The sequence below is a fragment of the Sus scrofa genome, chromosome 15 (assembly GCF_054392235.1).
Source record: "Sus scrofa isolate SSC_HxYL_T2T_F1_AM1 chromosome 15, Sscrofa_HxYL_maternal_Yorkshire_Landrace_v2.0, whole genome shotgun sequence".
In the NCBI taxonomy this organism is placed as follows: domain Eukaryota; kingdom Metazoa; phylum Chordata; class Mammalia; order Artiodactyla; family Suidae; genus Sus; species Sus scrofa.
This window is the reverse complement of record NC_139397.1, coordinates 14,804,962-14,822,709: the sequence shown is the minus strand read 5'-3', so window position 1 is coordinate 14,822,709 and position 17,748 is coordinate 14,804,962. Positions and strand designations below refer to the sequence as shown.

General features: G+C 36.3%; 1 protein-coding gene across 7 annotated transcripts in view; it reads left to right on the top strand.

Annotated features, from left to right (window-relative positions):
- RIF1 (replication timing regulatory factor 1) overlaps positions 1 to 17,748 on the top strand; it is a 62,510-nt gene that overhangs the window by 22,304 nt on the left and 22,458 nt on the right. For 2 of the 7 annotated variants that reach the window (XM_021076097.2, XM_013990617.3), the window contains exons 16-22: positions 1,393 to 1,455; positions 4,724 to 4,794; positions 4,908 to 5,088; positions 6,144 to 6,251; positions 6,605 to 6,754; positions 11,150 to 11,249; positions 16,080 to 16,344. In XM_021076097.2, coding sequence (XP_020931756.2) covers positions 1,393 to 1,455; positions 4,724 to 4,794; positions 4,908 to 5,088; positions 6,144 to 6,251; positions 6,605 to 6,754; positions 11,150 to 11,249; positions 16,080 to 16,344 — 938 coding nt within the window. Of the gene's footprint in view, positions 1 to 1,392; positions 1,480 to 4,723; positions 4,795 to 4,907; positions 5,089 to 6,143; positions 6,252 to 6,604; positions 6,806 to 11,149; positions 11,250 to 16,079; positions 16,345 to 17,748 lie in introns of all 7 variants that reach the window. The other 5 variants (XM_003359718.6, XM_003359717.6, XM_084998644.1 and 2 more) reach the window with 3 other exon arrangements.

Below are 17,748 nucleotides of genomic sequence, written 5' to 3'. Positions count from 1 at the left end.
ACCTGAATTGAAGAAACTCAAGTGAACACTAATGACAGGAATCCTGAGGTCCACTGATTGTTGGTTTGTACATTAAAAACAGAAAAATATGGTAATCTTTCAGAGCTTTTGTTTTTAAAATACATTTTACAGGGAGTTCCTATTGTGGTACAGTGGAAATGAATCTGACTAGTATCCATGAGGATGCAGGTTTGGATCCCTGGCCTCTCTCAGTGGGTTGGAGATCCAGCGATGCCATGATCTGTGGTGTAGGTCGTGGATGCTTGGATCCCACGCTGCTGTGGCTGTGGTGTAGGCTGGCAGCTGCAGCTCCAATTCGACCCCTAGTCAGGGAGCTTCCATATACTGCGGGTGTGGCCCTAAAAAAGCAAAAAAAAAAAAAAAAAGTGTAAATATATGTGTGTATATACACACACAAGTATGTATATGCATATACATAGTAGGGAAGGAAAAAGTGAATTGGATATACTTTTGTAGTAGCGAGTCTCCCCAAGTAAGCTGCCGATGGAACTAACCATACCCTTGTATAAATTATGTTTCCTTTATATGCTGTGACAAAGATATCTCCGTGGCAGTGAGCATAGTTACTAGCAAGGAGCTAAGGTCCAGACTGCGTTGAACCTCAGTCCAGCCGTTAACTGAGTGAACTTGAGTACTTTATCTACGCTCTTGCCTCTCTTAAGAAGATAAGCAGTAGTAGTTTGTAATTAAGTTAATAAATGCCAAGCACTACAAGGAAACAAAATAAATGAGTCAACAAATACTAATTATTATTACCATTAGTATTTGCTTCAAATGAGAATATGTGAAAGCATATTTTCACTAACAGTTAGTTTTGTTGTGTCACTTAGGTTATATAGTTCAGGTTAATACCAATATAGTAATATTTTTGAATGGCAGTTTTGTGGGCTGTCATATTTGAGAGGTATCTTCTAGTTAGCAGTCCTTTGAAATATTACTTCTGGCACTAGCAAGTACATAATTTATTACAGTTTGAATTAACTATACATTCGTGTATTAGTTAAAAATTGGTCTGTATAGACTGATGTGAAAACTATAACACAGATGAAGAATGTCAGTTCCAGAGTATCTCACAATATAATACCATCAACTCTTGTATTAACTAGTGTAAAAGAATAGATTTATGATAGCCAGGAGAGGAAGTTCTGTGTGAAGTTAAATATTTGGAAGATAAACTCCAAACTGATAGCATTGTACCCTTGGATATAAGAAAGGACTTTGTCATTTTATATTTTATATTTCTTTTTAAATTAATGAGAATGTATTTATATTTATGAATGAGCAAAAATATAATTAACAGTATTAGATTTTTACTAAGTAAGGTATAACTTATATGGCTAATGTACAGTAAAACCTTTTTATCTTTCTTAGGTCCTCATGGAAATTACAATTAAAGGACTTCCTCAGAAAGTATTAGGTTCTCCAGCATATCAGGTTGCTAATATGGATATTCTTAATGCAAGTATCTTAAATGTAATGATGTAATTTAAATTAGCTAATTAAAAGATCCATAGATTTTCTTTTTAAGTAGCACAACTTAACAAATTGCCAAGTTCCAAGGGAACCGAATTTGAATATGTTGGTTATGTTAAAGGGAAAAAATGATAGACAAAATACAGTCATTCCTCAGAAACACTGCAGGTTTGGTTCCAGACTATTGCAAGGTGAATAAGAGCACACTAAAGCAAGTCACATGAAATTTTTGGTTCCCCAGTGCATATAAAAGTTATGTTTACAATATACTATAGTCTATTAAGTGTGAATAAATAGATTATCTCTTTAAAAAATTTACATAATTTAAAAGTACTTGGAGGTCCCGTCGTGGCTCAGCAGTAATGAACCCTACTAGTATCCATGAGGATGTGGTTTTGATCTCTAGCCTTGCTCAGTGGGTTAAGGATCCGGTGTTGCTGTGAGCTGTGGAATAGGTCACAGGTGCAGCTCTGATCTGGCGTTTCTGTGGCTGTGGCTTAGGACAGCAGCTGCAGCTCTGATTTGACTTCTAGTCTGGGAACCTCCATATGCCATGGGTGTGGCCCTAAAAACAAACAAAAATTTTAAAGTACTTACTGCTAAAAACCTACTACCTATCATCTGACCTTCACTGAGTCATAATCTTCATTGCTGGAAAGTCTTGCCTCCATGTTGATGGCTGTTCTCTTGATCATGGTGGTGATTGCTGAAGGTTGGGGTGGCTGTGGCAGTTATTTAAAATAAGGCAACAGTGAAGTTTACCAAGATTAATTCTTCTTTTCACAATCTCTCTGTAACATGTAATGCTGTTCTGTAGCATTTTACCCACAGTAGAACTTTCAAACCTGGAGTTAATCCTTTGAAACTCTGTTTTATCCACTAAGTTTATGCAATATTCTAAGTCCTTTTATCATTTCAGCTTCAAAGTAACTTCAGTGGATTCCATTTTAAGAAACCACTTTCTTTGCTCAACCAGGAGAAGCAAATCCACATTTGTTGAAAGTTTTGTAAGACTGAAGCAATTTAGTCACATCTTGAGGTTCCACTTCTGATTTTAGTTTTTGCTGTTTCTACCATATCTGTAGTTATTTCCTCCACTGAAGTCTTGAACCCCTCTAAATCATTCAGGAGAGTTGGAATCAACTTCTTCCAAACTCTGTGTTTTTGTTGATACTTTGACCTTGACCCATGAATCATGAATGTTCTTCATGGCATCTAGGGTGATAAATCCTTTCTGTAAACTTGTCAATTTGTTCTACTCAGATCCATCAGAGGAATTACTCTTTGTGGCAGCTATAACCTTACAAAATGTATTTGGTGTTTTTGGGAGGGTCCCATCTACAGCATGCAGAAGATCTCAGGCCAGGGATCAAACCTGAGTCACTGCAGTGACAATGCCTGATCCTTAACCTGCTGTGCCACAGCAGGAACGCCCCAGGATGTATTATTTCCTAGAAAGACTTGAAAGTTAAAATTACTCCTTGATCTATGGGCTACATAATAGATTTTGTGGTAGCAGGCCTGAAAAGAACCTTAATCTCATTGTACATTTTCATCAGAGCTCCTGGGTGTCCAGGTGCATTGTCAATGAGGAATAAAGTTTTGAAAGGAATTTTTTTTTTCTCTGAACAGTAGGTCTCAACAGTGGCTTGAAATTAGTCAGTAACCATGTTGGTATCAGAGGGGCTGTCATCCAGGGTTTGTTCCATTTATAGAACACAGGCAGAGTGGAATGGCATAATTCTTAACGGCCCTAGGATTTTCAGAAGAGTAAATGAGCATTGGCTTCAAAGTCAACAGCTACATTAGCCTGTAATAAAAGGCAGCCTGTCATTTCAAGCTTTGAAGCAGATGTTGACTTTACCTCTCTAGCTTTGTAGGTCCTAGATGGCTGATGTAGGTCAGTATAAGGCTGTTTCATGAACAGATGGGAAAATCTCTTGTTTAGGATAACTACCATCATTAATTAATTAGCTGGATTTTCAGGATAACTTACTGCATCTTCTACATTAGCACTTGCTGCTTCACCTTCTACTTCAGTGTTATGGGGAAGGCTTTTTTCCTTAAATTTTATGAATTAGCCTAAGTTAGCTTCAGACATCTGCAGCCTCCTCACCTCTCAGCTTCATAGACTTGAAAAGAGCACTCTGCTGTGCATTAGGCTTTGGCTTGAGGGGATTCGTTGCTGGTTTAATCTTCCATCCAGACCACTAAAACTTTCTCCATGTCAGCAGTAAGGCTGTTTTGCTTTTTCTGTTGTTCTTGTGTTCACTGAAGTAGCACTTATAATATCCTTTTAATAACTTTTCCTTTGCATTCATGACTTTGCTAACTCTTTGGTGCAAGAAGCCTAGCTTTTGGCCTTTTTTGACTTGATGTACCTTCCCTATTAAGCTCAATCATTTCTAGCTTTTGATTGAGAGATGTGCAACTTTTCCTTACACTTAAACATTTAGAGGCTTTGGTAGGGTTTATTATTAAGTAGTCTAATAGTCTAATTTCAGTATTGTTGGGTCTTAAGGAATGGGGAGGCCAGGGGAAAGAGAGACAGGGGAATGGCTAGTTGATAGAGCAGTCAGAACACAATAAGTTTGAAAAATTGTGAGAACTGTGACAAATATGACACATGAAGTTAACATATACTGTTAGAAGAGTAGTGCCAACAGATTTGTTTGGCAAAAGATTGCCACAGATCTTCAGTATGTGAAAAATACAGTCAGTATCTGTAAAGCACAAGGAGATAGGCCTGTGGTAGATTAATGCAAAGAATTAAATATTGCACTATTAATGGAACTATATCCCTGGATTAAACAAAGGGTTCAAGGAGGGGAAGTTTTTGCTGTTTATATAATTTTGCTTTTATATAATAGTGCTGGTTAGTGTTGTTATAAATTTTGGAAGCTTAGTAGTGTTGGCTTAATTATGGTGAAATATAAGTAATATCTGCAGGATGTAGGTATTATTCCACCAAATTTTAAGTTAATTTCTTTTATATCTGGAATCTCTCACTATTCTTCTATTGCTTATATATAGATGCAACAGGATTAAAATATGAAGAGCTTAATTTTTACATGTAGTTTGTGGAAATATGTTTACTATCATTTTTGTTATATCCTAAGCAGTATCAAAAGTTAAATTTCTCTAACCTAAAAGGTTCCTATTTTACGTAATTAGTTGTAGAAAACAAATAGAACAGGAAGATTCACTGCAGTCTCTCATCTTTCTTCAGGGAACTCCTGCTTTGTTCTTAATTCAGTTAATTTTCAATAATAATCTGGAATGTGGTGTAGAAGATGAAAGGTAATTTTAAACTATTCTTTATGTTGTTTATCTTGGAAAGTTTGTTAGCTGATGGATGTAATGAACCATTACACAGAAGAACGATTAATGCATAATTCAAACTTTCTCTACAGGTTTTTTCTCAGCCTGGAAACTCTTGTAGGTTGTGTTCTTTCTGGTCCAACTTCACCACTAGCTTTCAGCGACTCCGTCTTAAATGTTATTAACCAAAATGCAAAGCAGTTGGAAAACAAGGAACATCTTTGGAGAATGTGGAGTATTATAGTCACCCCATTAACCGAATTGATTAATCAGGTATGATATGTCAGCTACAGATTTCCCCCCAAATTTAAGTAATATTCCCCCCCCCCATTAAAGCACAAAGGTATGTGAGTAAAAGTTTGTATTTGGATGGAAAGTATTAAGTATTTTTTCTGTGGAATTGGTTAACTTTTTACTTTTTTTTGGCTACGGCTGCGGCACACTGAAGTTCCCAAATCAAGGATCAAACCCCTGCCACAGCAGTGACAGCACTGGAGTTGAGGCCACGAGGGAATTCTACTTTTTAGATTAGTTGATTTCTCTTCATATTTCTGCCTTACTGTTCAAGAAAGTATAACTTAGTAGGGACTAAACTGTGTTTTCTCCAGTAGTGATTAGAAAGCCGCAAGGCTCACATTTAATATATACAAATTCTCCTGTTTATATCCTGGATTCTTTCAGTATTTGCACTATGGAAAATAATATGGCATCTTGACTAGACTGTATATTCCTATGGTCAAGTCACATTGGTGATTACCGTCTGGGTATAGTGGAAGATTTTGGAGTCACCTCTGGGATTCTTTTTTAGGACTTAGAACACAGTACATTGTTTCCCAGTGTTGCTATAAATTACCATGAACTGGTGGCTTAAAACAACAGGAATTTATTCTTTTCTAGCTCTTGAGGCCAGAATTTCAAAATAAAGGTGTTGGCAGGATTGGTTTCTTCTGGAGCTGTGAAGGAGAGTGTGTTACATACATCGCTTAGCTTCTGGCAATTCTTAATTAGCTTGTGGCTATATCACATTAGTCTCAGAGTCCATCTTCCCATGGCATTCTTCCAAGTATCTTCTCTGTCTGTCCAACTTCCCCCTTTCTTTTAAGGATGCCAGTTATTGGATCAGGGCCTACACTAAACTGACTTAGCTTCATTTTTACATGATTACATCTGCAAAGACCCTATTTCCGAAGGTTGCAAAGGTTAGAAGTTGACCATCTGTTGCACATCTCAGCGTATTAGGGACACAGTTCTACTCACCAGTAGGATGTTAACACTTGGGCTCAAAGTAGATGGTAATTTGTTTAACTTCACTATTTGTCTTGTTTCAGACCAATGAAGTGAATCAAGGTGATGCCTTGGAACATAATTTTAGTGCCATCTATGGTGCATTGACCTTACCAATAAACCATATTTTTTCAGCACAAAAAATTCCAGTGGTAAGGAAAATTTTCGCTTGAGAAATTTGTATTTTTCTGAAAATACTGTCATCTGTTTTAATGAAGTCCTACATTAATTTTTCTTAGAACAAGATTTCCTTAGGATATTTACTAAGGGGCAAAATAAAGTGGTAAAGGAAGAGAAAAGTTAGTTCCTCTCGATATTTGATAATTACTAGTGTTGTGGCATTACAGTTCTTTAATTAGAGCTCATGGGGGTGGGCAAACTCATTACCCTATGCTAGTCTCTTTTGGACACTAAATATTACCATGTTTTTAAGATGTTAAAGATGTACTTTAGTAGGTGTTTGACGAATAGATAGACATTGTCTAAATTTCTTTTTTGTTATTAGGCCACCATGAAGACCTTACTTAAAACTTGGTCAGAATTATATAGAGCATTTGCTCGCTGTGCAGCTTTGGTGGCAACTGCAGAAGAGAATTTGTGCTGTGAGGAACTTTCTTCTAAGATAATGTCCAGTTTGGAAGATGAAGGCCTTTCAGTGAGTTTATCCTGATACTGACCTTTTTCGCATTTAAAGGATTCTTTTCAAGTAAATAGAGAACATTTATCAACTATCATTTACTAATGCTTTTAGTTTATAAGTAATGAAGTTAATGTAAAACAAGTAACAGCTTTGCGAAATAGTTTTGTGTCTTTGGGCTTTTAAGATTTATGTGTCAGGACGATTAACAGTGATATGTTTTTACTACTCTCTTGTTTACCTTCTTGATCCTGTGCCATTCTAGCTTAACAGTACAAGAACCTTGCTTTATCATATCTACTAGATCTTTAAAGTCATTCCTTTGAAAGTTTGCAGATTTAAAAGTGTAGGTCCCTAATTTACTCCTTTCCCTTACTCTATAGAAAGAGCAACTACTGTCAATAGTTTGGTATTTATCATTCTGAAATAGACCTCTTTCTTTGTATTTATCCATAAGTTACAGATAACTCAGTATATACTTTGTTCAGTATTCTTCTGTGCAGTGTTCTCTTCTTGCCAGTTGAAATTTATTGTATTTAATACTCTGAAGCATGTTTGTTTGTTTTTTTCTTCATTGGAAAAGATAAGGTTTCTAGCTCTTGATAGTGGTTATCCCTGCTGAGAAGAGTAGAGTTTTTTATCAAGGGCTAGAAATTCATCTTTTCAGATTTTGAAAATGCATTTCTAATATTTGCTGTATTATTTTAATATTAATATAATGTTTAAAAATATTGCCGTAATTCTGATTACCATACATTGACACTGCAGTATTTGTCAGAGTTTAAAAATGTGAATCACATCTTGTCATTCTTCTTGTAACACTTAATGTAGCTTTTTGTCAAATTTGGTATAGAAATCTGAAGCTTAGGACTGCCCATAGGGCTTGTGCTTCCTTCTATACTAAGCACCTTGTTATTTCTTTTTTGGCATGTATCTCAAAATCATTTGTATACTTCATTATATTTTTTCACCCAAACTCCAGTCTTGGTTTTTTTGTTTGTTTGTTTTCTTTTGGTTTTTTTTGTCCTTTGTCTTTTTGAGGGCTGTACCTGTGGCTTATGGAGATTCCCAGGCTAGGGGTCTAATCGGAGCTGTAGCCGCCAGCCTATGCCAGAGCCACAGCAACGCCAGATCCAAGCTGAGTCTGCAGCCTGCACCACAGCTCACGGCAATGCTGGATCCTTAAACCACTGAGCGAGGCCAGGGATTGAACCCACAACCTCATGGTTCCTGGTCAAATTCATTTCCACTGCACCACAATGGGAATCTCCTTGTTTTGTTGTTGTTGTTGTTGTTGTTGTTGTCTTTTTAGGGGCCGTACTTGTGGCATATGGAGTTTCCCAGGCTAGGAGTCTAATGGGAGCTATAGCCGCCGACCCATGCCAGAGCCACAGCAACTTGGGATCTGTGCCACATCTGCAACCTATATCACAGCTCATGGCAATGCCAGATCCTTAACACACTGAGTGAGGCCAGGGATTGAACCCGCATCCTCATGAATGCTAGTTAGGTTCATTAACCTCTGAGCCACTACAGGAACTCCTGTTCTGTCCTGTTACTATATATCCTTGGCTTTTATCTGGCACATGGACAGTGAATTTGTTGAATCCTTTTATTATTGTTAAGGAGAAACTTGATCCTTAGTTTTCACTTTTAAAATACTGTCTTGGGTAGGCTTATATCTCTATTGTCTTTTGGAAGAAATTTAGAATCTGTCAAGTTTTATAAAATACCTATTGAGATTTTGCTTGGCATTTTTTGGTTATGTTGAATTCATAGGTTAGTTTAGAATTCTTAATTAATTTACATCTTTATAACTGAGTTTTTTCCATTTAGAAATATTTGTTTAGTTCTAAACTTAACCAAGCTTCCTTGCTTTGGGAAGTTTTAAAGCTATTTTTCAGTTTTTATGCCCCTTGCTTACTTGGCTGCTGCTGGGATATATAAAAGCTGTTGCTAATGTGCATTTCTGTGTATTAAACCAGTCTTGTGTCCTTGAGATATTCTTGGTTATAGTAAAATTCTTTTAAAACATTGCAGATAAGTGTTTTAAGGTTAAGGATCTTTCCATGTGTCTTCATTGGAGTTCTTTAGTGTCCTGATTTTGTATTGTGGAGGTGTACGTTATCACTGATATCTGCTTGTCACATATTTAATCAACTAACTGGTTAAATTTTAGGTTCTAGAAAATTTTTATCAAAATTTTGAAGTAAAGATGTTCATTTGTTCTAGTTTCCATGGTAAATTTTTTTTTTCTACAAAACATGCATCTAAAGCTACTATTTTTTTTTATTACTGTCACTGTTGCAGGTGCATTGTTTGGTGCCAGTTTTTTTCTTCTTCCTTATTAACTTTTTTTTTTTTTTTTGCTTTTTAGAGCCACACATAAAGCATATATGAGTTCCCAGGCTAGGAATCAAACTGGAGCTGCAGCTGCTGGTCACAGCCACAGCCGCATAGGATCCAGGCCCCATCTGCCACCTATACCACAGCTCATGGCAATGCCGTATACTTTCCCACTGAGCAAGGCCAGAGATCAAACCGGCATTCTCGTGGATACTAGTTGTGTTTGTTTCCAATGCACCACAATGGGAACTCCAACATTTTTTTTTAGTTTGTAAAGTTTAGTTTTGCTCTTTGAAATTTAGACATTTCACCAGGGTATGTCTTGAGGTTTTGTTTGTTTGTATGTTTTTTGTCTTTTTGCCATTTCTGGGGCCGCTCCTGCAGCATATGGAGGTTCCCAGGCTAGGAGTCTAATCGGAGCTATGGCTGCCAACCTACACCACAGCTCACGGCAACACTGGATCCTTAACCCACTGAGCAAGGCCAGGGATCGAACCCGCAACGTCATGGTTCCTAGTCACATTCCTTAACCACTGAGCCACGACGGGAACTCCTGTCTTGAGGTATTTTTAAAATATTCGTTTAAGCATTTTATACACATTTTCAGTCTCAAGAGCTATGCCTTTATCTCAGGAAAAGTGCCTTGCTTTGGTGGTCTCCTTGATCTTTTTGAGTATTGTTTTAGCTGGTTTTTAGATCTTCAGGTGTCTTCTGTGTCCCTTTTCTTTCTGTTTGTGTTTTGCTTTATTTTTGATACTGTTTTCTGAGATCTTGATATTTCTATGTCTATTCCTTTTCTGTTTAAATGCTAAGGTGTTTTGTAATAGTTTTATTTTTGCATTTAATGTTTTTAAGTAGATATGATTTCCTCTTACCTTTGAGGTATTAGTTTTCTTCTGTTTCTGTTGTTAGCTCTTTCTTTGTGGATTAGTTCTGATGGTATTCAACACAATTTCTTTGTCAACAAAGGTTAATATTGAACAATGTTGGTAGCTGGAATGTGTTTCCTAACGCAGGAGGGAACCACTGTTTTTCTGGCTTTGACGGCAAGTTATAGTTTCAGGCAAGCTTTGCCTTATAATTGTGAGCAAGAAGCAAGCACCTGGAACTTTAACAAGTGTGTTGTTTATCATCTGGACTGAACATTCCACTTGGTTTTTATAGGTTAACTGGGGTACCTCCATCTTCCTGGCCCTTAATTCCCACTGGAGGAGTTTGTATTTGGTGGCAGAGGTGTGAATTAGTCCACTTAATCTGACAAGTGAAAGTTAATGGAGAATAAAGGAAGAGCAACTGTCTTGTATATAGATCTTTAAAAAAATTTTTTTGGCCACTGTGCAGCAGCTTGATGTGTGCTCTCAGCTCCCAGACCAGGGATTGAACCCAGGCTGCAGTGATGAAAGCACCAAGTCCTAACCTCTAGTCTCCCAGGGAACTCTCCTTACAGTAGTCTTTGAATTACCCATTTGGATTTTTTTCAAAACCTTCACATTGTCTTCTGTTACTCAGTTTCTTCTAGGAAAGCTTTTTTGAGGTGTTCTTTGATTCACTGTGCTGGGGATTCCTTTGTTCAGTTTTCAGTCTCTGCCCCTGACTTTAAACAAATTTTCCAGAAAAAGCTTTGATACTTTTTTATGGATTTATTTTTATTTCAGTGGATTTGAGGAGAGAAGAGGAAAGGGTATGAGGGAGCTTAGCAACTTTTCCATTTATTGTTTTGGGTTTGGTGAACACTTTTGTAATTTTGAATTTGGTAAAGAATCTGATTATGCATGTAGCACTTTCATTCTCAATTTATTTGTTCATATGCTGAGCTTTTTGGGCATTTTAAAGCTGAATTGTTTTCCCTGAGTACTGAGAAACAAAAGGCATAGCAAGGCATAGCACTTGACACATAGCAGATAACTGGGAGATATTCATAGCCATATGCTTAATGTACTAAATGATGTAAATTGTGATGTGTGTTGTTACGTGTTATATATGGGAGCCCTGTATTTGCTTACAATTTTTATAGACTATGCCAGTAGTTAAAAGGTTCTAATGTAATACGTAACTATTTTTTCCTAGAATTTGTTGTTCTTGGATAGGATCATTCATATTGTTACTGTTATGGTTGATTGCATCGACTTTTCACCGTATAATATTAAATATCAGCCCAAAATCAAATGTAAGTATTTTATCTTTACTTATTCACCCAATATTTTGTAAACACGGCCATCTGAACTGTGGTCAGGGCAAATCCTGATACTTTTCCCACCTTATTTTGTCTACTTTTGATGTTATATAACCATGTCAGTTATTATGCTAGGAGCTCACATGCTTGCTGTCGTTGCTTCTTTATGTGTTTCTCTCTCTCTCTCTCTCTCTCTCTCACACACACACACACACACACACACACACACACACACACACACAGTTTTACTTCCTTTTTGTAAGGCAGAAATATAAATATTGTCCCATTTAGAGATTGCCTATTACAAATAATTTTACTTCTTGCATCTGTACAAGGGGTTATCTTTGACATTTGTTCAAATGATCTTATTTGGTAGCCTAGATTAAAATAATCATTGAGTTGACATTAAATTGAAGATCTTGCTGTATAGCATGGGGAACTATATCTAGTCACTTCTGATAGAACATGATGGAGGATAATGTGAGAAAAAGAATGTGTGTGTGAGACTGGGTTACTTTGCTGTACAGTAGAAAATTGACACAGTAAACCAATTATAATGGAAAAAATAAAAATAAATAAAATTTAAAAGTTTTTTTTAAAAAATGAATAAAAGATCACTGCAGTGGTTAACTGGTTATGATTTTACAAGAAATTTAAAATGATTCTAAACGTTTAACTCAGTTTTTAACCATTTTACTTAAAATTGGACAATTGAAATTGTGACAAGTTGTCTGATTTTTAAAACTATATATCTTGGTTAATTCTATGTTATGTAGTAATAAGTGCTGAGCTATTTTAATATACTAATTGATTCTTTAAAACTGTATATTTCTACCAGTGATTATATATGCTCATGCAGTAAGAGAGAAGCTTCCAATAATGAAAAATGTTGTTTGAAGATTAGGAACATAATTTTCCTTTAGTAAGACTGTCTTTGATGAATTAGCGTAAAGATTTCTAGAACATAAAATGTTTTTAGAGCCTTTTTTTGAGGGAGGATTGTGGCTTTTTTGGTGTTTATGTTTTTACTAAGTAGTAATATAGAGAAACATGTTAAATGCCTAAAGAAAATTAAAGGTCAGAGCATCCTAATGCCACAGTGATAAATCATAAAAATGTCCTTGAATTTTTATTATCTCAGTCTTCTCTCAGGCTGAGCAAGACTTAATCTGGTTACCTGTCTCAGAAAAATAAAGTTATCTCTAAATATCTTAACTATAAAAATTATGTAACAAGTGATACCAGATTTTCTGAACCACTGAGGTTTGATAAGGCCAAGACAATGAGCCTCATGTTGGCATAACTTTACCTGTTTTATTGTGAAAAACTAGAAATAATAGAGGATCCATTTTATCCATGATCTGTAAACCCATATTTAGAAATAACTTAAATTCTTCAGTCCTTGTCTTGGAAGAGGTGTTCCTGCTGTTTAAATTTATGGAAACTAGGGGAGATTTCTAAAATCAGCCAGCAGAAGTTGAGAAGAAACAAAACTTAGAAATAGTTGAAAGAAAATTGTTAATAGTATTCACAAATATGCATCAGGATCATTTTCAGAGTTTTTTGGTAACTTTTACTTTGTAATAATTTGTTTCAGAGAAACATTGGAAAATTGCACACAAACAGGAAACTTCCTTTACTCATATTCCTCAGTTATCAGTTTGATTGCATTTGTCAATCATTTTTAACCCCCACTCCCATTTATGCATTTTATACTTTTTTCTCTTGGAACCATTTCAGAGTATGTTGTAGACAAGTCTTTGATCTGGAACATTTTCCAAAGTCTTGTCTTTCATGACATTTAAAAATAAAGAATACAGGCAGAGTCCTTTTTTTTTTTGAGGGTCTCAATCCAGGTTTGTCAATATTTCCTCAAGATTAGATTCAGATTTCATTTCTTCATGGAATATAGAAGTAACGCAGTAGATTTTTCAGTGTATGTGTCAACAGACTACAAGTCAATTTGTTCCATTACTGGTGATATAACATTTACTGTTTGATGAAGATGGTGTCTGCCAGATTGTCCACTGTAAAGTAAATTAGTAGATACTTATAATAAATTAATGTCTTGTGTCAGATACTTTGAGACTATGTAAAAATCCTATTACCCTTGAGTTAAAGCACCAGTCACTTCCAGATGCAGGTGAATCCTAATGTAAGGAAGGTATAGTTTCTTTGGTCCCCTATTTGTTTTGTTTTTATGTGCGTCGATTTCTATTATTCAATAGCTTATAACTTATTAATATTATAATTTCACATTCAGGTTGACCTCTGTGTCCTTTTCATATGTTTCCATTATTCTTTGAGAACTTTTTTATTGGAGTTTGTTTGATTTATAATGTTGTATTAGTTTCAGGTCTGTGGCAGAGTTTATGTCGTGCATACAGATATATCCATTCTTTTTTTCCATATGGGTTATTACTGACTATTGAGTAGATTTTTCTGTGCTATACAGTAGGTTCTTGTTAATGATCTGTTCTATACAGTAGTGTGTACATGTTATTCATGGTCTAACCCTTCCTTCCTCCCAACAGTTTTCACTTATAGTAGCTATAAGATTGGTTTTGAAATCTGTGTTTGTTTCTGTTTTTTAATTAAGTTCTTTTGTATTATTTTTTATTAGATTCCACATGTAAGTCATACCATATGATATTTATCTTTCTGTGACTTACTTTACTCAGTATGATAATCTCTAGGTTCATCCTTGCTGCAAATGGCATTATTTCATTCTTTTTTATGGCTGAATAATATTCCATTGTATATATGTACCACAGCTTCTTTATCCATTTCTCTGTTGATGGACATTCAGGTTGCTTCCATGTCGTGGCTATTGTAAATAGTGTTGCAGTGAACATTGGGGTACATGTATTATTTCAGTTTGTGGTTTTCTCTGGACATATGCCCAGGAGTGGGATTGCTGGATCATATGGTAGTTCTTTATTTGGTTTTTTGTTTTTTTGTTTTTTTCTTTTGTTTTTTGGGGCCTCACCTGAGGCATATGGAAGTTCCCAGGCTAGGGGTTGAATGGGAGCTACAGCTGCCAGCGTATGCCACAGCCCCAGCAACACCAGATCTGAGCCGCATCTGTGATCTACAGCACAGCTCACGGCAATGCCAGATCTTCAACCCACGGAGCAAAGTCAGGGATTGAACCCACATCCTCATGGATGCTAGTCAGGTTCGTTAACCACTAAGCCACGATGGGAACTCCTCTATTTAGTTTTTTTAAGAAACTTCCATACTGTCCTCCATAGTGGTTTACCCATTTAAGTTCCCACCAAAGTGTAGAATGGTTCTCTTTCCACACCCTCTTCAGCATTTAGTTTGTAGACTTTCTGATGATGGCCATTCTCACTAGTGTGAGGTGATACCTCCTTGTAGGCTTGATTTGCGTTTCTCTAATAATGAGTGATGTTGAGCATCTTTTCATCTGTTTTGGCCATCTGTAAGTCTTCTTTGGAGAAATGTCTGTTTAAGTCTTCTGCCCATGTTTTGATTTTTTTTTTTTTTTTTTTTTTTGATGCAGAACTCCAAGAGATGTTTGTTTATTTCAGAGATTAATCTCTTGTAAAGATTTTCTCCTATTCTGTGGATTTTTTTTTTTTTGATGGTTTCCTTTACTGTGCAAAAACTTTTAAGTATAACTACGTCCCATTGGTTTATTTTTCGTTTTTAATTATTATTCTAGGAAGTGGGTCAAGAAAATACAATTTTCTTGACAAGATATGATGGGTTTTCCCCTGGAGAGAGATGAAGTCTAAGTTGGAAAAATACATCTTTTTCTTTAGTTCTAGTCTTTTTTTCCTATATTCTCTCAGAGGATTTGGATCTCTCTGACTTGTTCAGTGTTAATTTTTAAGGCTTAATGTACTATAGATGAGCCAGGAAGCAATAATTTCTAAGGGAAATTATTTTTAAAGTGGATTTTAAAATTTTAGTATTGGAGCATGTCTTATATAATTAGTACTTTTTTACAAATTGTTGAAATTCTGAGACTATTAAACATTTTAATGCATTATGGAGTTCCCGTGGCTCAGCAGGTTAAGAACCTGACATGTTGTCTGTGAGGATGTGGGTTTGATCCCTGGCCTTGCTCAGTGGGTTATGGATCTGGTGTTGCCACAGTCTGTGGTGTAGGTTGCAGATGTGGCTTAGATCTGGTGTTGCTATGGCTGTGGTGTAGGCCTGCAGCTGTGGCTCCAGTTTAACCCCTGGGCCGTGAACTTCCACATGCTGCAGGTGTGGCCGTGAAAAGGAAATAAACTTTTTTTTAATGCATTTAAAAATTCCTTAGGAGTTCCCGTCGTGGCTCAGTGGTTAACGAATCTTGACTAGGAACCATGAGGTTGCGGGTTTGATCTCTGGCCTTGCTCAGTGGGTTAAGGATCCGGTGTTGCCGTGTGCTGTGGTGTAGGTTGCAGACACGGCTCGGATCCCATGTTGCTGTGGCTCTAGTATGGGCCAGTGGCTACAGCTCTGATTCGACCCCTAGCCTGGGAACCTCCATATGCCGCGGGAGCGGCCCAAGAAGTGGTAAAAAGACAAAAAAACAAAAATTCCTTAGAGAAAATAGGCTCATTTTTCTGGAATTCTTATTCTAGATCTGGCAAACAGTTTCCCTTTTTCTCTGATTCTGTTTTAGAAGTAATGTTATAGTGATGTTTATCCACTAAGGATATTTCATTTTAAGATTTATGAGTACTACTCTATAGTAACACATGTATTAGACATATATATCTTGTAACTGAGAAATATAAATTATAAAGATGGACAGTAACACTTTTCAAAGCCCTTGAGTTTTTAATAAATTCATTTTTATCTTAGCGCCACAGAGACCTTCAGATTGGTCCAAAAAGAAGAAGGAGCCCCTGGGAAAATTGGCTTCTTTATTTAAACTTATTGTAAGAGTGATCTACTCTTTCCACACTCTGAGCCTCAAGGAAGTACATTGTGATACTCTCCTCATTATCGGCAACTCAATCATCAGCATTCTTTCCAATGTACTTGGACATATTTCTTTGCCTTCTATGATCCGAAAAATATTTGCAACTTTAACAAAACCACTGGTGTTATTTTATGAAAACTCAAAGTAAGTATTTTGGCTTAATAACTTTGAATTAAACATATATAACTAAATTTAGGTAGCAAACTCTTACTGTTTTTGTATCAACTTTGTTGTTGCAGATGTTAATCCTTAAAGTTTAGTTGAAAGGGTAATATAGGAAACTATACTTTCATTTAAAAGATAGTACCATTGATATATAAGTAATACATAGAAGTTGGAAGTCCCTTTATTTTGTATGCTTAATCCAACCCTCTTCAATTTAGTGCGTATCTTTTCAGAAATGTTAATACAAATACGAAAAGAATACCTATTGGTATGATATATGCCTTGACATACTACTTTGCAGTTAAATATTATGGTATGCAATTAATATATTTTATGCATCTTGCATCACGTACCTAAGCATCTCATTGTTTTTCATGCCTGCATAGGGTTCCCTGAAATTTTACCCACCTTCCTTTTGGTGAACATAAATGTTTTCTGGCCTTTCCTCCATAACTAACAATAACCTCATAACTAGCAATGTACAGTTAAACATGTGTACATAAATCATTGTTCACATTTGCCACTATTCCTGCAGAACAAGGCCCTAAAATTTTGTTGGTTCAAAGAGTATGCACATTGAAATTTCTGAATTACCCTCCCAATGTTTGTATTAATTTGCATTACCTTTTACATTTGAATCAAAGCAAGCAATGCCTTAAAAAAAAATCCCATGTAGCATATGAGTTTTTTTTTTTTTTTTTTAAAGGGCTGTATCCCTGCAGCATATGGAGGTTCCCAGGCTAGGGGTCCAATCAGAGCTGTAGCCGCTGGCCTACACCACAGCCACAGTAACGCCAGATCTGAGCAACCTACATCACAGCTCACAGCAATGCTGGGTCCTTAGCCCATTGAGTGAAGCCGGAAATTGAATCTGCATCCTCATGGATACTAGTCAGATTGATTTCTGCTGAGCCACAATGAGAACTCCCCATGTAACATACTTTTAAAAAGCACTTTGGAAGGATTCGTCAATTTTTTGTTGTTTTTTAGGATTGAACCTGCAACATACGGAAGTTCCCGGGCTAGGGTACAAATCTGCGGTGCAGCTGCCTGCTTATGCCACAGTTCCAGCAGCTTGGGATCAGAGCCATGATCCAGCTTGGGATTTCGACCTACAGCATGGCTCATGACAATGCTGGATCCCCAACTCACTAAGCAAGGCCAGGGATGGAACCTGCACCCTCATGGATACTACTCAAGTTTATTTCTACTGAGCCACAATGGGAACTCCTCATCAGTGTTCTTTATGTCTAGCTTGTGTGGTTCAGTCATAATACAGTCTGTCTTATAAATTCACAGAGAAAGCTTTAGGAACAGATTTTATAAAGTACAAAATAGAACCCCAAATTCATCAAGTTTTCTCAAATCTTTTTTAGTCCTTAA